This window comes from Malaya genurostris, chromosome 2 (assembly GCF_030247185.1).
Source record: "Malaya genurostris strain Urasoe2022 chromosome 2, Malgen_1.1, whole genome shotgun sequence".
NCBI classification, from domain to species: Eukaryota; Metazoa; Arthropoda; class Insecta; order Diptera; family Culicidae; genus Malaya; species Malaya genurostris.
In genome coordinates this window covers 227,146,678-227,162,418 of record NC_080571.1, presented here as the reverse complement: position 1 = coordinate 227,162,418, position 15,741 = coordinate 227,146,678, and the positions used below count along the sequence as shown (strand labels likewise).

General features: G+C 38.9%; 1 protein-coding gene across 1 annotated transcript in view; it reads left to right on the top strand.

The window, feature by feature from the left end:
* Positions 1 to 13,805, top strand: part of LOC131427873 (uncharacterized) — a 64,244-nt gene extending 50,439 nt beyond the window's left edge. The window contains exon 3 of the mRNA XM_058591433.1: positions 695 to 13,805. Coding sequence (XP_058447416.1) covers positions 695 to 2,114 — 1,420 coding nt within the window. The 3' untranslated portion in view covers positions 2,115 to 13,805. The remainder of the gene's footprint in view (positions 1 to 694) is intronic.
* The last annotated feature ends 1,936 nt before the right edge of the window (positions 13,806 to 15,741 follow it).

Sequence of the window (15,741 nt, the reverse complement as noted above, 5' to 3'; positions counted from 1 at the left end):
TGTTTTTTTTTCTTATATTCGCCTTGGACGGTAGTGCGTACATCCCGGTGAAGTGAGTGACATACGAATCTACTCCGCTCTCGCAAAGTACCGACCGAGTTTGCTCGTTCCGATGGTCAATGAATTGTTCTCTCGTGTGCGTATTGTTGTTGTGTAATGATTATGATTATTTCGGTTTTTGTACTATCGATCAATTGAATTGGCACGGACCCGGTTGCCGAAGAGGGTTATAGTCGAAAGGTACATAACAATAGAGAGCGAGACAGTGAGCTGCTGCTCGAGAGTGAGTAAGCAGGAGAGCGAGCTTGTAGCGAAACAAAAGAAAAACTACTAACAATAGAACCCGGCCACTAGTAGTGAAAATCCAAAGGGGGTGAAGGTTTCAATTAACAAAGAAGCAATTGTTTGAATTAAAGTTACGACTTTAAAGCAAATCAGTGTCAGTGGCCTCCGTGTGCCGGTGCATCCAGAAGGGTTGGTAAAGAGTTACGCAAAGGGGAAAGTAAACAAGAATGATGATTGTTCGTGGGCGAAGAAAAGCATGTTAAATGTTTTGTGAATATCGTCTGTGCTTGAATGTGCTGTGAAGACTAGTTTCGCTTGATTTTTGCGGCGCTACAGATTAAAGGATTAAATTTGCGTGTGTTTTCCGGTGGTTTTTAATATCGAAGACCTTCAAACTGTTTACGTACAGGCAAAACACCGCCGACGATATGCTGACCATGGAGTCCGACATGAAGGGCGGCATCCTGCACGCCACCATGCCGCCACATCATGCGTCCTCGTTGCACGGCCACTCGACGTCTCCGTATGGGGCACTGGGATCGCTGAGTATGATGAACATTGGCCAGTCCCAGCTGGGTCATCAGTCGCAGCATCTGGGCCATCAGCAGCATCTGACGCACAGCAACAATGGCAGCTCGTATGGCCAGAGTCATAACAATCCACATGGGTCACCGTTGCAGCCGAATTCCGGACTCAGTCCCAACGGGCCAACGCAAAGTTCCCAGCAGCAAACGCCACCACAGACGGGACTGGTTGGTCATCATATTACCTCGTCCGTTCAGAACCATTCCCATACGCACCTGGGTTCCGGTGGAGTGGTAAATCATAATAATAATAACACTAGCAAAGCTGCCCAACAGAATGCGGACCGTGTGAAGCGGCCGATGAACGCCTTCATGGTGTGGTCTCGTGGTCAACGTAGGAAAATGGCCTCGGATAATCCAAAGATGCATAATTCGGAAATCTCCAAACGATTGGGAGCCCAGTGGAAAGATCTGTCCGAGACGGAGAAGCGTCCATTCATCGATGAGGCTAAGCGACTCCGAGCGGTACATATGAAGGAACATCCGGACTACAAGTACCGTCCGCGCCGGAAGACGAAGACATTGACTAAGACCAAGGAAAAGTACCCACTCGGGGTCGGATCGCTGTTGCAATCTAGCGAAGGTAATACGATGAGGAATACGAGTTCGATGTCGGCAGCTCAACAAGCGGCAGCAGCTGCGGCAGCCAATCGTGATATGTATCAAATGCCTCCCAACGGATACATGCCCAACGGATACATGATGCACGATGCGTCAGCGGCGGCCTATCAAACCCAGCAGCACTACATGAGCAATTACCATCGTTACGATATGGGTCAGATGCACAATGCGGCCTCAACGGGTTCACTGAATTCGTACATGAACGCGACCGGCTACGGAATGTATGGAACCGTGTCCGGAGGTCAAACGTCCCCGTACGGCCTACAGCAGCCCGGTTCACCTTACAGTACAATCCAGCAGCAGCCAGGATCTCCATACGGCCTGAATCAACCTGGCAGCCAAATCTCCTGCCAAAGTCACAGTCCCAGCGATTCCAGTGTGAAGTCCGAACCCGTATCGCCTAGTCCTACGTCCACCAACAACAACCTGATAATGAAGCGTGAATATGGCCAACCCGGTGGACCAGATCTGAGCCATCTGATCAACATGTACCACGTGCCAGATATGCAAAGTACGGAGCACCAGCGGAATCTAATGCAGCACTACCAGCACAGTGTGTCGCCCGATCTACAAAGCCAGCAGCAACAGGTCCTCCGGACGATGGCACCGATCTCGCACATGTGAGACTTGGCCAGTTCCGTTGGGCTTCAGTCTACGTCCTCATCCTCACCGGCGGCGCTGGCACCGCCTTTATCGCCGGTGCTCAATACCGGAACCGGACCACCGATGTTCCATCCGCCACCAACGCAATCGTCCTCGTCTTCGTCTTCATCGCCGCTCTCGTCCTATCGTCACCATCATCATCACCTTCATCACCACCATCTGAGCAACGGGGGTGGCATTCAAAGCGGCATCGGTGGTGGCGGTGGTAGCAACAGCAGCTGTAGTGGTCTAAGCCTTGGCCATAACCTCAACGCTTCGTCGGCGTCACCGCCGGGAACCGACGGCGGCAACAGTAGTCTAGGACATCAACTTCATCACATCAGCAACTGTGTTAGTACCGATAGAACTAATCATCTAATGGACATATCGCCTCTCTAATCTTCACTCTATTACTCCTTTATCATTTAATCAGCTTGTCTTGCTGTCCATTCGATTGGTTCCGATTATTTAATTTTTATATTTTTGCTGCTATTGATATTCGATGAAATTGCGTGAACGTGTTGTTAAGTTTATAAAAATTCTCACTTTCTGAACCGGTCTCGCGCGGCCGAATGGTTTCTAATGTGTCCAGAAACCGGTTGGGCCTAGGGCAATCCAAGAGAACATGAAAAAAAAAACAAAATCCACTGTGTGATATAACTATTTTTCTTTGAACTAAACGATGAATTTTTCTTATTTGTATATTTCGGGATTCACTATTTAGTATCTATTAGAAGAAGTTGAATTACTATTTTTATATCTTTCTTTATTTGCTAAATCCCTTTATATTTTAAGTGTTGTTGTTACTGATTTCTTCTTTCCAAATAAACTAAAAGCAACAACAAAAGAACTGAAATAAATTTACTGAAATTAACGAGTAGAGCAAAACCCGATGCATTCTAAGTGTACATAGTTTCAAGCACAGCCATCAACAGTTCGATTTCCGTTTATTTTACTACAACAGTGACAAAGTGGCTCACCTTCCTTCACGCACAGAGTCTCGATTTTTGTTTCCTCCAGGTTTGAAATTTGACATTCGATAGCTAATAAAGTAATTGCATTAAAAAATAGAAGGAGTTGGGTTTGAAAATAAAAAACTAAAAATGCCGACGGCAAAAGCATAGTGGCAAAGATGAGATCCAGGATCCTAGCGCACCTAGTTGTGACGGTTTTTCGTTGTTATGTGCATAGTTAAATTCAAAGAAGAAAACAAGTGCGTGAAACGCTTCGGTTGTGGTGACCAGGCAAGAAAATATTCCATCTCGATAAAAATATCGACCTACAGCTGACAGGTAAATTGAATTAATTGCTATTTGTTCAGCTAAATTCCCTTTTGAAAGCCAGCTGAAGTTTGAAGTTCGGACTCGGAGCCAAGCGTGCTTTGTTCGTCCATCAGCTTCGGCCGGGTCAGATCTTTGGAAGTTTTTCGATGAGTGTAGGATTTTTTTTTTGGAAAATCATTCAACATAATTTGAGCCCTGAGAGGTGGAAACTTTTGTAATTCTTGCTTGCGTGTAACCGCGCTGTTGCGCCCGTTCAGGAGAATGAGGTCAGATTGGGTGTCAGCTTTTCGAGGAGAAATTCGCGGAAAATTGTTTTCGAAGCAACCTTTTTCTTCGGGTAAGACGAGCGAGCATTTAAAATAATTAATTAGTGACCGACTCGGAGGCGGCTGGTCCGCAGTGAATTGTTCCTCGAAGGTCGGTCAGGTCGGGGTGGTTTCGAGTGCCCTGTTTTTCTTAAGTTGATAATGATCGGAATACTTTTCGACTTTTGAGGTTCGGAGAGAATCGTGAGTTGCACGTTCAGTTTCAATCATATAACAGCAGTTTAAGCTACCGGTTGTAATTGGGCTGGTGGAAAAAAAAAGGAAAAAATAAGAAGAGGGAAAGCGAATGACAGACTAAGACGACGTTATAATCTCACATTTTATGATGATTTCAATTAAAAAAAACTGCGGTACGGGGACGGAGATTTGAGCATAAGACAACGAACCTTTGATTGCACCAACCAGACAGTTCGAAGGACTGTAGGGGTAGAGACAAAAGATGATCGCAACCGAAGAAATAACAACAGGGGTTTCGTCGACTGGCTCGGAATCGATCCTAAGTTTTACGAGTGACAATTTTATGAGCCCATTAACGGCACCTCACTTTACTGGCACTGAGGGATGAAATTGTTCGAAATTCTCGTTCCGAACCATAAAACTTGCTTTAAAATCGATGATTTCGTTTTTTTTGTCAAGCCAGCAAGAAAAGCGTCATCACTTTGTCCTACGTTCCAGTGTGCTCTAATTAATGTGTGAACTAACAAAAACGAATGTCGATCGACTTTTCCATATCTGCGTGAAACTGAGTCGTAAATTAAACAAAATTGATGGTAATCCCTTCGGACTGTCGTTCATCCTTCGGTGGCCAGATCAGTAACAAAAAATTACCATAAGTAATCAAAGTTTAAATTGGATCGCGCCAGCCAGCCAACCGAATTTAATCAATTCGTGCCGGAATTGATGAGTCCGAGTTCCAATCAGACTGTCGGCTAATCGCTTTCTTCGTCCCAACTACCCAATCGAAAGTTAACCTGCTGCCATAATCACTTCATTAGACAAAAGCCGGCGATCCTCGCTTGATCAGCCTCATCATCGTCCCGCCTCGTCTCCGGGCGGTGGTTGATTGCGGGGATGGACTCCAATTTGTAGTGTGCGCGCGCCCCTTTTTCTCTTCTAGCTAAATCGGGAAAAGGGCGCAGTACCCGAAGCCGTCATTAACCGTTGGTCGTCCGGCTTCTAGGAAGATGGTAGCCCCCGAATGCCATGACGAATGAGTGATATTTACCTTTTTCTCACATTTGTTACTTTCGGTCCGGTTGCCCGGTCGGGATTCTGTCCGGCGCGAGTTGCCGTGCTCGGGACGATCCGATGATGGGTGTGCTTCATTAGCCGGGCATCTCCCGACGTTAAACGGCGACCGAAATGACCGACTTCTTCGGACGGGCTGGACTGACTCCGTATGCACCTCGGGATTATTCAGTTGGAAAATTAATTTCTTCACCGGCAGGCGAAATTATCTCTGGGATTCATTAGTGATTTGATTGGAATCGAGGTGAGTTTGGTGTCGCGTGTGTTTCCGTGTGACTCGCTGGATCGAGCGCACTCGCGTCCAATCTGGATAACTGGATTTTGAGCTGTTTTGACTCGTTGGAATGGTGTTGAGTTTTATGTAAAATTGGAAGCATGAATTGGCGACGACGTGTTGGGAGAAACCCATATCAAATATTTTCAAATTCGATTTGTTACTCCGTTATGATGCCTAATAAAAAACGACTGATTTTTGATCGTCGTGCTCTGGTTGTGGGAACTGCCCAGCGTCCTGCGTGAATAAATCCAAATTTTAGAGTTTACTGATAGTTAAACTAGTAATTCTATTGAGATGAAACAATTACCAGGGAAAATGCATAACTAGTTAAAGTAAAAGAAAAAAGTTTTCTAAGTTCTATGTTTTTTTTGTGCCAAGAAAATGCATTAATTTATTTCTATTTCTTGTCTACAGTGTTCAAAATTGACTTAAAACGAGTTTAAAAACAGAATAAACATATACTGTTTAGAATTTTTTCTATTCAAGTAAAACGCTTTATTAGTTCAGAAATTTGAAAAATGTTGTGAATCCTCAGTAAGGTTGCTACCGGATAACATTACTGCTCTGAAATTCTACCTCACAATTTTGAATGGTCAACAGGCTCCAATTTGACAGGATTTCGCTTCAAGAATCTCCATTTTAACCAATCTTTTGTCGTTAGAAGATCACTAATCAAACAAATTGCTGCAATGCCTATGCGTTCCGCTCAACTTTCACAATGGACAGAGCTTATACTAGCATTGCCTTTTAGGCAAACAAAAAATCTTTAGAAATCTTTACATAGACAACTAGAATTTAATGCATTGCACTCAAAATAGACAACAGCAGATAAAACGCATACGCAAATTAACATATTTTATCTTGAAAAAAAAAACAACTGATTTGGTAATAACTCTATCAGTAGATAAAAATATTGAACTAGTGTTTGTTTCGATTTAATTCCGTTTCATAGACTGAATCATTCTAATTCAGACACTTTAAGAAGCCTACAAGTAGTAGGCGTAATACGTATCTGTCCAAAATAGTGAAATTAAAGGTGAGGATTTTTCGAATTGTTACTCGCTAATTCACTCTACTAAGTTGCTCAATCAATTTTAGACGTAAAACTAGATAACACTAGTCACCTTTCTATTCACAGAAAGACAATTTGTATGAAGAGTGAAATGGAAGCCAATACTAGTTATGATTTCTTGACTGTTTCATAAAAACCTAACTACTCTGCAAAAACTTGAAATACTGTAAATTGCTGATAAGATGCAAAGCAAATAAACCTGATCGAATAGTTTAAAATATCCGTCATTCAAAACAAAAGCATCGCAAAAAATACTACGTGGAATGAAAAGTCCCGGGTCGCTCACAAAAACGACGAGAATAGTTTCAAACCGTGTATATTTTTGTTAAGAACAAGCCTCTAGATGGCCCAATACCAAATTTCATGACAATCTATCCACTAGTGTTTGAATAACAGCAGGTCGTGTCAGACGAGTCTTAGTTTTCATCAAGCTATGGACAAAGACGCATCAGCGCATTCATGCATAAAAGCCGGTGAAATTGAATGATTTGCGGTACGGATTGGTCCATCATCCCCCGTATTCTCCAGACCTGGCCCCCAGCGACTATTATCTATTTCCAAACCTGAAAAGTACATGGAAAAAATTCATGTCGTTCATGCATTTCTATGAGATTCTTGAAAATGTATTCGTCATTAAAATATTTTAATGGGTACGAATTTTTGTTGCTGAATTTATATAGTGCTCAAACACCTAATGCGAAACAGTACGAGTTCGAATCTGGTTACAAGAGTCTAACTTGTGTGTGAACTCTCTTGGCACAGAGATCGGGTCTCTGTAGCGACGCTAGAGATTTCGATCGAAACGTATTCTTTTGTTGTTTTTGGTGATTAACTAGAATATGTAGATCTGTTATTGAAATCTGGTAATTAGAAATAAAAAATAAATATTTGTTCATTTTCCAAAAATTAAAATAAAGAACAACCAGTTTTAAATTTCACATAAATTATAACAAGAAAAACTGACTGCCCCAGCAGCATTTTACTCGGGTCTCAAACATAGAAAAAATAGAATGATAGCGAATACTGAAAACACTAAAACGACTTACTGGGGATATGTTTGTTCCAGTTTTAGTTTTATTATAAATCTCACATAAAAAACTTTCAGCTACTTAATTTGCTCTTACAGTTTTTCAGTTTTTCTTCTTACGAAAGAGATAACCGTTAAGCGTCGATTTGAGATATCAGAATGATTTTAATACATAATTTTCAAAACGGTTTTTCCTTTCAAATTTTTTAAGACAAATCAAACAGTTTTGAAACTGATCTTCAAAGTATAAATAAAAACGCAGACAAATGTAGAGCCTAGTCAAAGTTGCAGTTGTTTCCATTTTTCATATCAGTTGAAATAAAATGGAGTTGAATTTCTGTGGCTGAACTCCTGTTGCAACGCGAACATCATAGCTGGTGGGATCATCGATTATTGCGGACATTATTCGCTGTGCACACATATAGGCAAATGACTACTGAATCAAAACAACGCCTGAAATAGATGACCAAGTAGTACACGTACAGACAAGCACAGATTAAGCGTGTTACGACTTCTCGATTTTGTAGTATAAGTGGACGGTCCTTGAATTTCAAATATGACTCGTATTTTGTTCTATTGTTCATATATGTCAAGTTTAGTAGACGTATAATTTGTACGATTTTTTAGTATATTTGAACAAGAGAATTTTTTGACACTAAAAAAGCTTGTAGCTAGAATTGAATTTATTCCTACTTTTCAACATAAGTTCCAATCGAAGACGATGGACTCGTTCAAACGTGAAAAATGTTATTTTTTGCAGAAAAATTCTTTATTTGAAGACAAATAAATTCAGAAATAATTAAAGAAACTATTTATTCAACGGTTTAGATGTATCGAGTTAGTTCGTACACGAAGAATGAAAGTTCTTCTTATGCACGGAAGTTCTACACGAAGATAAACGAAACTCTGTGATCGTGACAGACGAATTCAAACGTCTCATGAAATTGCAGTTTAAACATAAATGAATTCTGAGTCGTTGTACAGAATATGGAAAATTTCACTTAGAAAATTTAGTTATTTTCTGTCATGAGTAATCTTAAAGGGTTCTAGTTTATTGCACAATTTTAGCCAAAACTTTGTTCGAAATAAATCTAAAATTTCCTTGTCACTATATTATAAAAGTTTTTTGCTTCGACGTAAAGTCGCTGTAATAAAGTTCAGTTTTTTTTTTGCTGTACCAAAGTTCAGGTTGAACGAAGATACATACTGAAAAGGTAAATGAATGGAAACCCCCAAAAAAGATACACCCAAAGACAGAACTCGAACCTGCCTTCAACAAATTTTTCTTGCGTGTAGGCATCATTCTCTATCCTACATTGATGTAGCGCATGTGCGATTATTTATGAATATTGGTGGTATATAGCTAAAAATTTATTACATTTTTGACACTATTCAAAACTACATTGAAGGTTCTAATCTTGCAGGGTTGACGACGAATATTTTTACTGAAAATCCTGTTCAAAATAGTAGCTCTTGGTTTTGGTTTAGACTATTTCTCAACCTTTACTTACTGTCTGTAAATGTTACTATTTGCAGAAAAAAAATTCTTCAATATGTATTCTATCATTACGATAGTATTTACTTCCACATTTTATTTCCTGGCCGATGATAGTTGGAATCGATAAAAATCACGTGAGATTCTTAGGCTGGGATCCCGATCAGCAAGCAGTAACAAATCTATACACTGAAAATTGAGTTTCCTTTTTTTTGAGGAGAAATCCCTCATTGTCGAGCTCTTCTAACCAAAATTTTTGGTAAATAACCGATTACTCTTTTTGAGTTCATAGTGGTTAGTAACTGAATCGTTGTCTACTCAAACTTCGACTTGGTCGCAAAAAAATAGGTAGCGAGCATTGCCAAAGTTGCCATGACAACACTTTGGGTAATCTTACATTTACCTAAACATTGAGGTGATCGATCGTTATGTAATACGCTAGTTACCTAAAAATTGCGGAGATGCACTTTAGTTGATTTTAGGTAGGTTCCGATCCTAAGATAAGGTCAAACAGAATTGCGCTTCTGTTTCTTAGTAGAAAAACGGATATGTTTAGTGAGCTAAAGCGCTTCTTGGTTCAAGTCGCCATCACTACTGATTTTCAAAATACACAACTTTACATGATCTTGAATGTGAAATTGCGTGAAATGTTTAACTCCATTTATGTACATCTCGTGAAATTAGGAAAATTACATGACTTTTTCGAACAGTAAAAGTTGAATGAATAGTTAGTGAAGCTCGATAACCGTCGTTATAGAACAAAACAGTTCCACATTTTGTTATTTAGTTGTTGAAAATCCCTCATCTATTCGTTTACTATCATATCATAATATTACGGTTTTTGTTAGGCTCAGTGAGTAATTGAAATAAAATGATTTTTTCTTTTCTAGACGCAATAAATTTGTTACTTGAAAATTTAGGAATTTCGTGTGATCCCTTGCTCAAACACGTAAATTTTTCTGATTCGAATGGTTGTCTAGAACTCCAATGGATAGAAAACGTTATATGAAAATACACTCGCGTGTACACATGTTTGACAAATAAGTTGCTGAATGAACTAAACTTTGGTTGTTGGGAGGTTTTTCTTTTCGTTTACTGGATAAAAATGGACCGAATGAAAGATTAACATTTACTCTAAATAAAGTAAACATCAGTAGATCAATGAATACACTTTGGAGTCCGTGTAGATTCAAGTTCCATTATCATTGAGCTCGAAAAAGCCGTTCGAATTTAAGTTCCATAGTTAGTTCTCTAGTGTAAACTAGAGCTGATTGGATTCGACAGCAGGTTAGGCTTTAGGATCAAATATCTGACAACCGACTATTGCTGTGGTGAACTCAATTCCGTTTAACCGGCGATCGACCGTTACTAGGTTGAAACAAAAATTTCGTTTTATCCAAACTAGTTTCAACAGTTGAACCGATTACGTTTCTTGGTAATTCAACATAACTCTCGATGAATTTCAGCAGTTGAAAAACATTAAAAACCCTATTACATCGCAGACTCCACAACTGACGGAAATAATGATTATTGCGTACTTTGTTTACTGTACGCATAGATAAGCAAATGAATGCTGAATCAAAATAACACCTGAAATAGTTGTACGAGTAGGGAACGTACAAATATGTACAAGTTTAAACGTGTTACGACTTGCCGATTTTAAAATACAAGTGAAATGATGCCGAGTTTAGGTGGGTAGTTTTATATTTGCGTATCGAATGATATTTCCAGTTTTTTTTCTACAATACTAATTGGACTTAAATTAAATTATCGAACAAAAGTACTACATCTGTTATATTCCTCTTCCATGAACATAATTTATGATCAAATCCTCGACTAAAATTTCGAGCTGTGTAACTCATGGTATAAACGCAACTGCTAGTTTTCAAGCCTAAACTGAAGCAGCACAGTTAAAAACAAAATCTGAAACGGATTAGACTAATAGGCTGTTATGCGAACTGGGACTTAAGACGAGACACAAACCACTTGTATCTAATACCTGTTATTTAAAATCACACCCTTCGTGGTATAAGTTTCCGATGGTTTTGGACATCGAGCCCATCCAATAAAATACTGTATCTGCAGGTCGGATAATCCGTATCAATAAAATCTACATTTTAGTGGTTTTGTGAGCTGTGTAGACTATTGTTCGAATGGAATCTTACATATAGTTGGTATCCAGTTTTTTTGGTTTGGAAGACTTTCAAAATCACTCAATTTTGTCCTGGTACTAAACTACGTGTATAAATAGGATTCAGAATTCGCTCTAGCTAATGTACGGCAGGTGAATGAAATGCTGCTGGTTGTGAATGTCAATCGAAGCAATCGTGCAACCGATGAATTAAGTTTCCATTTGTTTCAATATTCGCATGCTGTGACCATGCAAAAGAAGTACTAATTTTTGGGCATAACCAAAAGTCGCGGAAGCTTTTGTTTTTGATTTTTGGTACTATGCTTTTGACATTTGAACTGTGCTAAGCCTTGAAATTAGGTGATCTTGATGTTGGATTGCTTCATTTTTGCCTTTGGAACTAAAACACTTCCATTTAATGGTGTTAATGAAATTATTTAAAAAGGGATCAATACATCAAGCACAATAATTACCATGTCCATCACGCATCTATCAACATATTTTGACAAGAAAAAAAATCTGTCAGATCGAAAAATTGAACACATCTCCCAATCCGTCACGGTGGTACAAACAACGGCCCGAAGCCTCGAAGCCCGATAGATTCATCAGTTTTTTTTACACTACAGCTCGAATCATCTTTCTTTCTAATCCTTTCCGCTCATTTGACCACCGCAACAAACAACCGACGGTGGTTTCAGTGTTTTCTCGTTTTGCTCTGCCGACGGCGTCGAAAATCTTCCAGTAGTTTTACCACGGAACAGCTTCATCGACAGTCAGTCTCGTACGCCGGCCAGGAAGAAAAAAAAGATCGAAAACCCCAATAGAGAAATCTATCATCTTTAAGAAAAAAGACCTGCTCCCTCCCTGCGTACCACCGCTCGCCCGCCCTCGATGGTGGGTCTCAAGATTTTCAACTCATTTCATAACGAAAAGAAGAAAAAAAACGAAATAGCTACGGTTTGAAAAAATATTAAGACGTCTTGCCCGTTTCTGCTCGGTTAAAATAAAGCATCCATCCAATCGTGTTGTCTACGTCCCGGCTTCTGCGCCGTTTTCTTTCGTTCGAAACCCCGAGAGGGATGAGCTTCGCTAAAAGTTTTCTGGGATAATTTATTGAAAAGTTTTCATCTTCGTTCCAACGAAGAACTCGTTCTGGTCCCGTTCGCCACCCGTCGAGGAATGATGAGCAGAAGCGTCGGCGTCAAACGATTCCTAACCTGTGAGAGAGATAAAACCTCGAGACTCTGCCAAAATTTTCACTTCCTCAGGGCTAGAAGCTTTTTCCAAGGAAGTGAGTTGTTTTAAAAGCCAGAAGAGAAATAGACGAACAAAAAAAAAATAGCTAAACGAACGTGGGATGGCAAGCAAAAACAGGTTTAAACTTTTTATCGTAAGATGCAAACAATCAATACACAAGCAAACAAAAACAACAACAACAACAAAAAATAGTGAGAGAAGAGGCAGAAAATCATGCACACACGTATAAAATAAGTGAAAATAAATCAAAGACGACAAATTTAGCCAGTGCTCATTTAATTTATAGGAAAGATTAAAAAAGAAAAAAAAGAAACACGCAAGTGTGGTTGTATATTATTATAATTAATTGATTAGTAACTAATTGCTATAAGTGAAAGCCGTCGAATGCGCGCGAATAGGATAAAATGGGCAAAGCACCGGTGGCTGTCACGAGAGGGGATGTTAAGTGAAATTAGCGTAGAAGTTTGTAAATATTGGATAATGTTTAGTTTGTTTTAAAAGCCCGTCCTCTTTCCGATGGCTGCCTTGTTATAGACGAAGCCGGAGCGCTTCTTTTATCGATGCTTGACGACAGATTCAAACTTTTCTTGGCTCATTTTTCCCATCCCCGATATTCGGAAGTTCGGAGATTAAATGCGCGAGAACGAGATTTGTTTTTCATTCAGCATTCTCCTAGATTTATTCCTGTTCGGTTGTTTATGCTAGGCGAACGAACCTTTGAAAGGTTTCGCAGTTACAATCATTCCAATTATTTCCCACTCTATATCGATCTAGGGATTATAGGGACTCCGCGTACCGCGACCCGGTATGGAACGAGTGCGAATTATCTAATTTATCGAAATAGTACACAAATCTCCGGTTTGAGTTGTTCACCTTGTTTTCGAATAGTAAAGCAATTCTTCCGTTAGGCAAGTCGCGCAGCAGAAGCAGCAATTTGTGAAGCACTACATTATGACAGCAACAAACAAAACAAAAACAACAAACAAAAACAGAAAAAAATCAACAACATGAGAACGAAGGCCAGAACAAACGACGTAATTTGTAAAAAGTTATAATAGTAATTATGAGCAAAACCAAGTATAGTGAAAGTAAATAAAACAAATTAAATGAAATCAGAGATCATCGGCACGAGTCACGTGAAAACGGGAATGAATGCATTAACAGAAAGACACGCAACAGTTGTATGAACAAAAAAAGAAGTGATTATCAATTTAGTGTACTAATTATGCTACTATTATTTACACATTACAACTCATTCACGAAACAACCCGGCTTTACAGAAGACTATACAACAAACAATAGCCCAGTCGCACAGAACCAACTCTACACAACAATAACAAAACAAAACAAAATAAAAACAAACACGCGTATATGATTTCAAGTGATGTATTATTATTATTATTATTATTATTATTACTCTTATTATTGATGATGAGCAATGTAATGTGAACAGCAAACATGATGAGATGATAACAAACAAGTGAAAACACGCTGAACAAAACGACATTATCTATAAATATGTATCATATTGATGAAATAAAATCGATAAAAAGAAAATTTATTTAATAATATGAAAAAAGTGAAAACAAGTTGTTTTTATTTGCATGCAACGTGTAGAATTAGAGGTTTAATTGATCCCTTTACAGAAAGAAATTTTGCTTCTGCATCGTCGTTATTTTCCACCTTGTTCCACGACCGAGGATATTTATTTATTTGTTCTGTCTTCAAGAAGTGGTAAGTGTGGTAAGTATCTATGATTGTCATTTCCGAACAACAATTGTAACTGACAACTTGTTTAAATCAGTGATGCCAAAGTATGCTTTCACATAGATGTTTTCCAGTGTTATTCTGAAAAACTTTCAGTAAGATATTTGAATATTCAAAACATGATTAGAGGTTGGTCCTAAATTTTCTGTTCAAAGTAGATTTTGATAGGTTGGTTAATAATGATAACATAATGTCTGGAAGTACAATTAAAGAAATGTTCCACGAGAAGCTAAATACTACTGATTTGAATAGTTATCTTACAATAATATTAGTATATACTTACATTAGAATATGCACACCGAACCTTAGAATCACGTAAAAGTTATCTGAATAAACTTTTAGTATTTTTGCATGTGTCCATGTGATGTCACATAACTTCTACGAGCTAACCTGCTAGATTTATGAAAATGCATGTAATCGCATTCCTTGAAACAATCAGCCCGGGTTGGCGGTTAAATGCATAGAGTGCTGGTCTTACAAGCCAGTTGTCGTATGTTCGAGCCCCGACCTAGCCATGCAATGATTATGTATGCGATGAATCGGCTGCGAAGTCTGTTGAAACAGAAAGGCCAAAACGACTGTATTGTCTGTTAAGACGTTACTTTTTGCCTTTCTCATATGGACAGGTTATGTAATCATTGTGAAAACCGACTTTTGAAACGAGGCACGGAGGATCGAGTTTCATTTTCCATTCGACTCAGTTCGTTGAGTACGCAAAATGTCTGTATGTGTGTATGTGTATGTATGGATGTAATTTTTTTTCGGAGATGGCTAAACCGATTTTCATGAACTTAGATTCAACTGAAAGGTCTTGTGATCCCATGCAAAGTTTCTGAATTTTATTCGAATCCTGCTCTCGGTTCAGGAATTACAGGGTGATATGCACAAAAAAATTAAAAATAAAAGCACACACTTTTCTCATAGAAGGCTGAACCGATTCTCACAAACTTAGATTCAAATGAAAGGTATAATTGCCCCATACAAAGTACCTGAATTTAATTTGGATCCGACTTCCTATTTCAGAATTAAAGTTTAATTATTGTAAAAATTACAGTATCAAATTATTTACTCACTCATCTCAGAGATGGCGTGACCTAAATTAAGTTCAAATGAAAGGTCCTATACAAAACTCCAAAATTTCATCTGGATGCGACTTCCGGATCCGAAATTATAGGGTAAAGTGTGTTAAAAATAAAAAAAAAAACAAAAAACGCAAAAAAAAATTCTGCACTGGCCTGGATACTATTACAATCGGTAACGATTATCAGTAGACAACCAAAGAAACCAATTTCGGCTAACATGGATCCCGGTTTCCGATTTCGGAAGCACCGGAAATAGTGGTCATATATTCCAAAATGGATCTCACTCAATTTTCTCTGCGATGGTTTGACCGATTTTCACAAACTTAGGTGAGTCTTGTGGTCCTATATTAAATTCTTGAATTTCATTCAGATACAACATCCGGTTACAGAGCTACAAGGTGAAGATTGTTAAAATATTTATACCGTCACTAAATGCGGCGAGTAAAAAAGCGTAAAATAGTTTCTAAGCTTGCCTCAAAACTATTCCAATCGATAGTCATTGTCAGTAGACGGGCAAAGAAATTACCGTCGCTTTTTCTGATTCCCGATTTTCGATTAACAATTTGAGATTGTGACTATATATAGAATCACGAATAGTTCCCAGTCACTTATCTCTAACCGACTTCGATTGTACGGATTCCGGT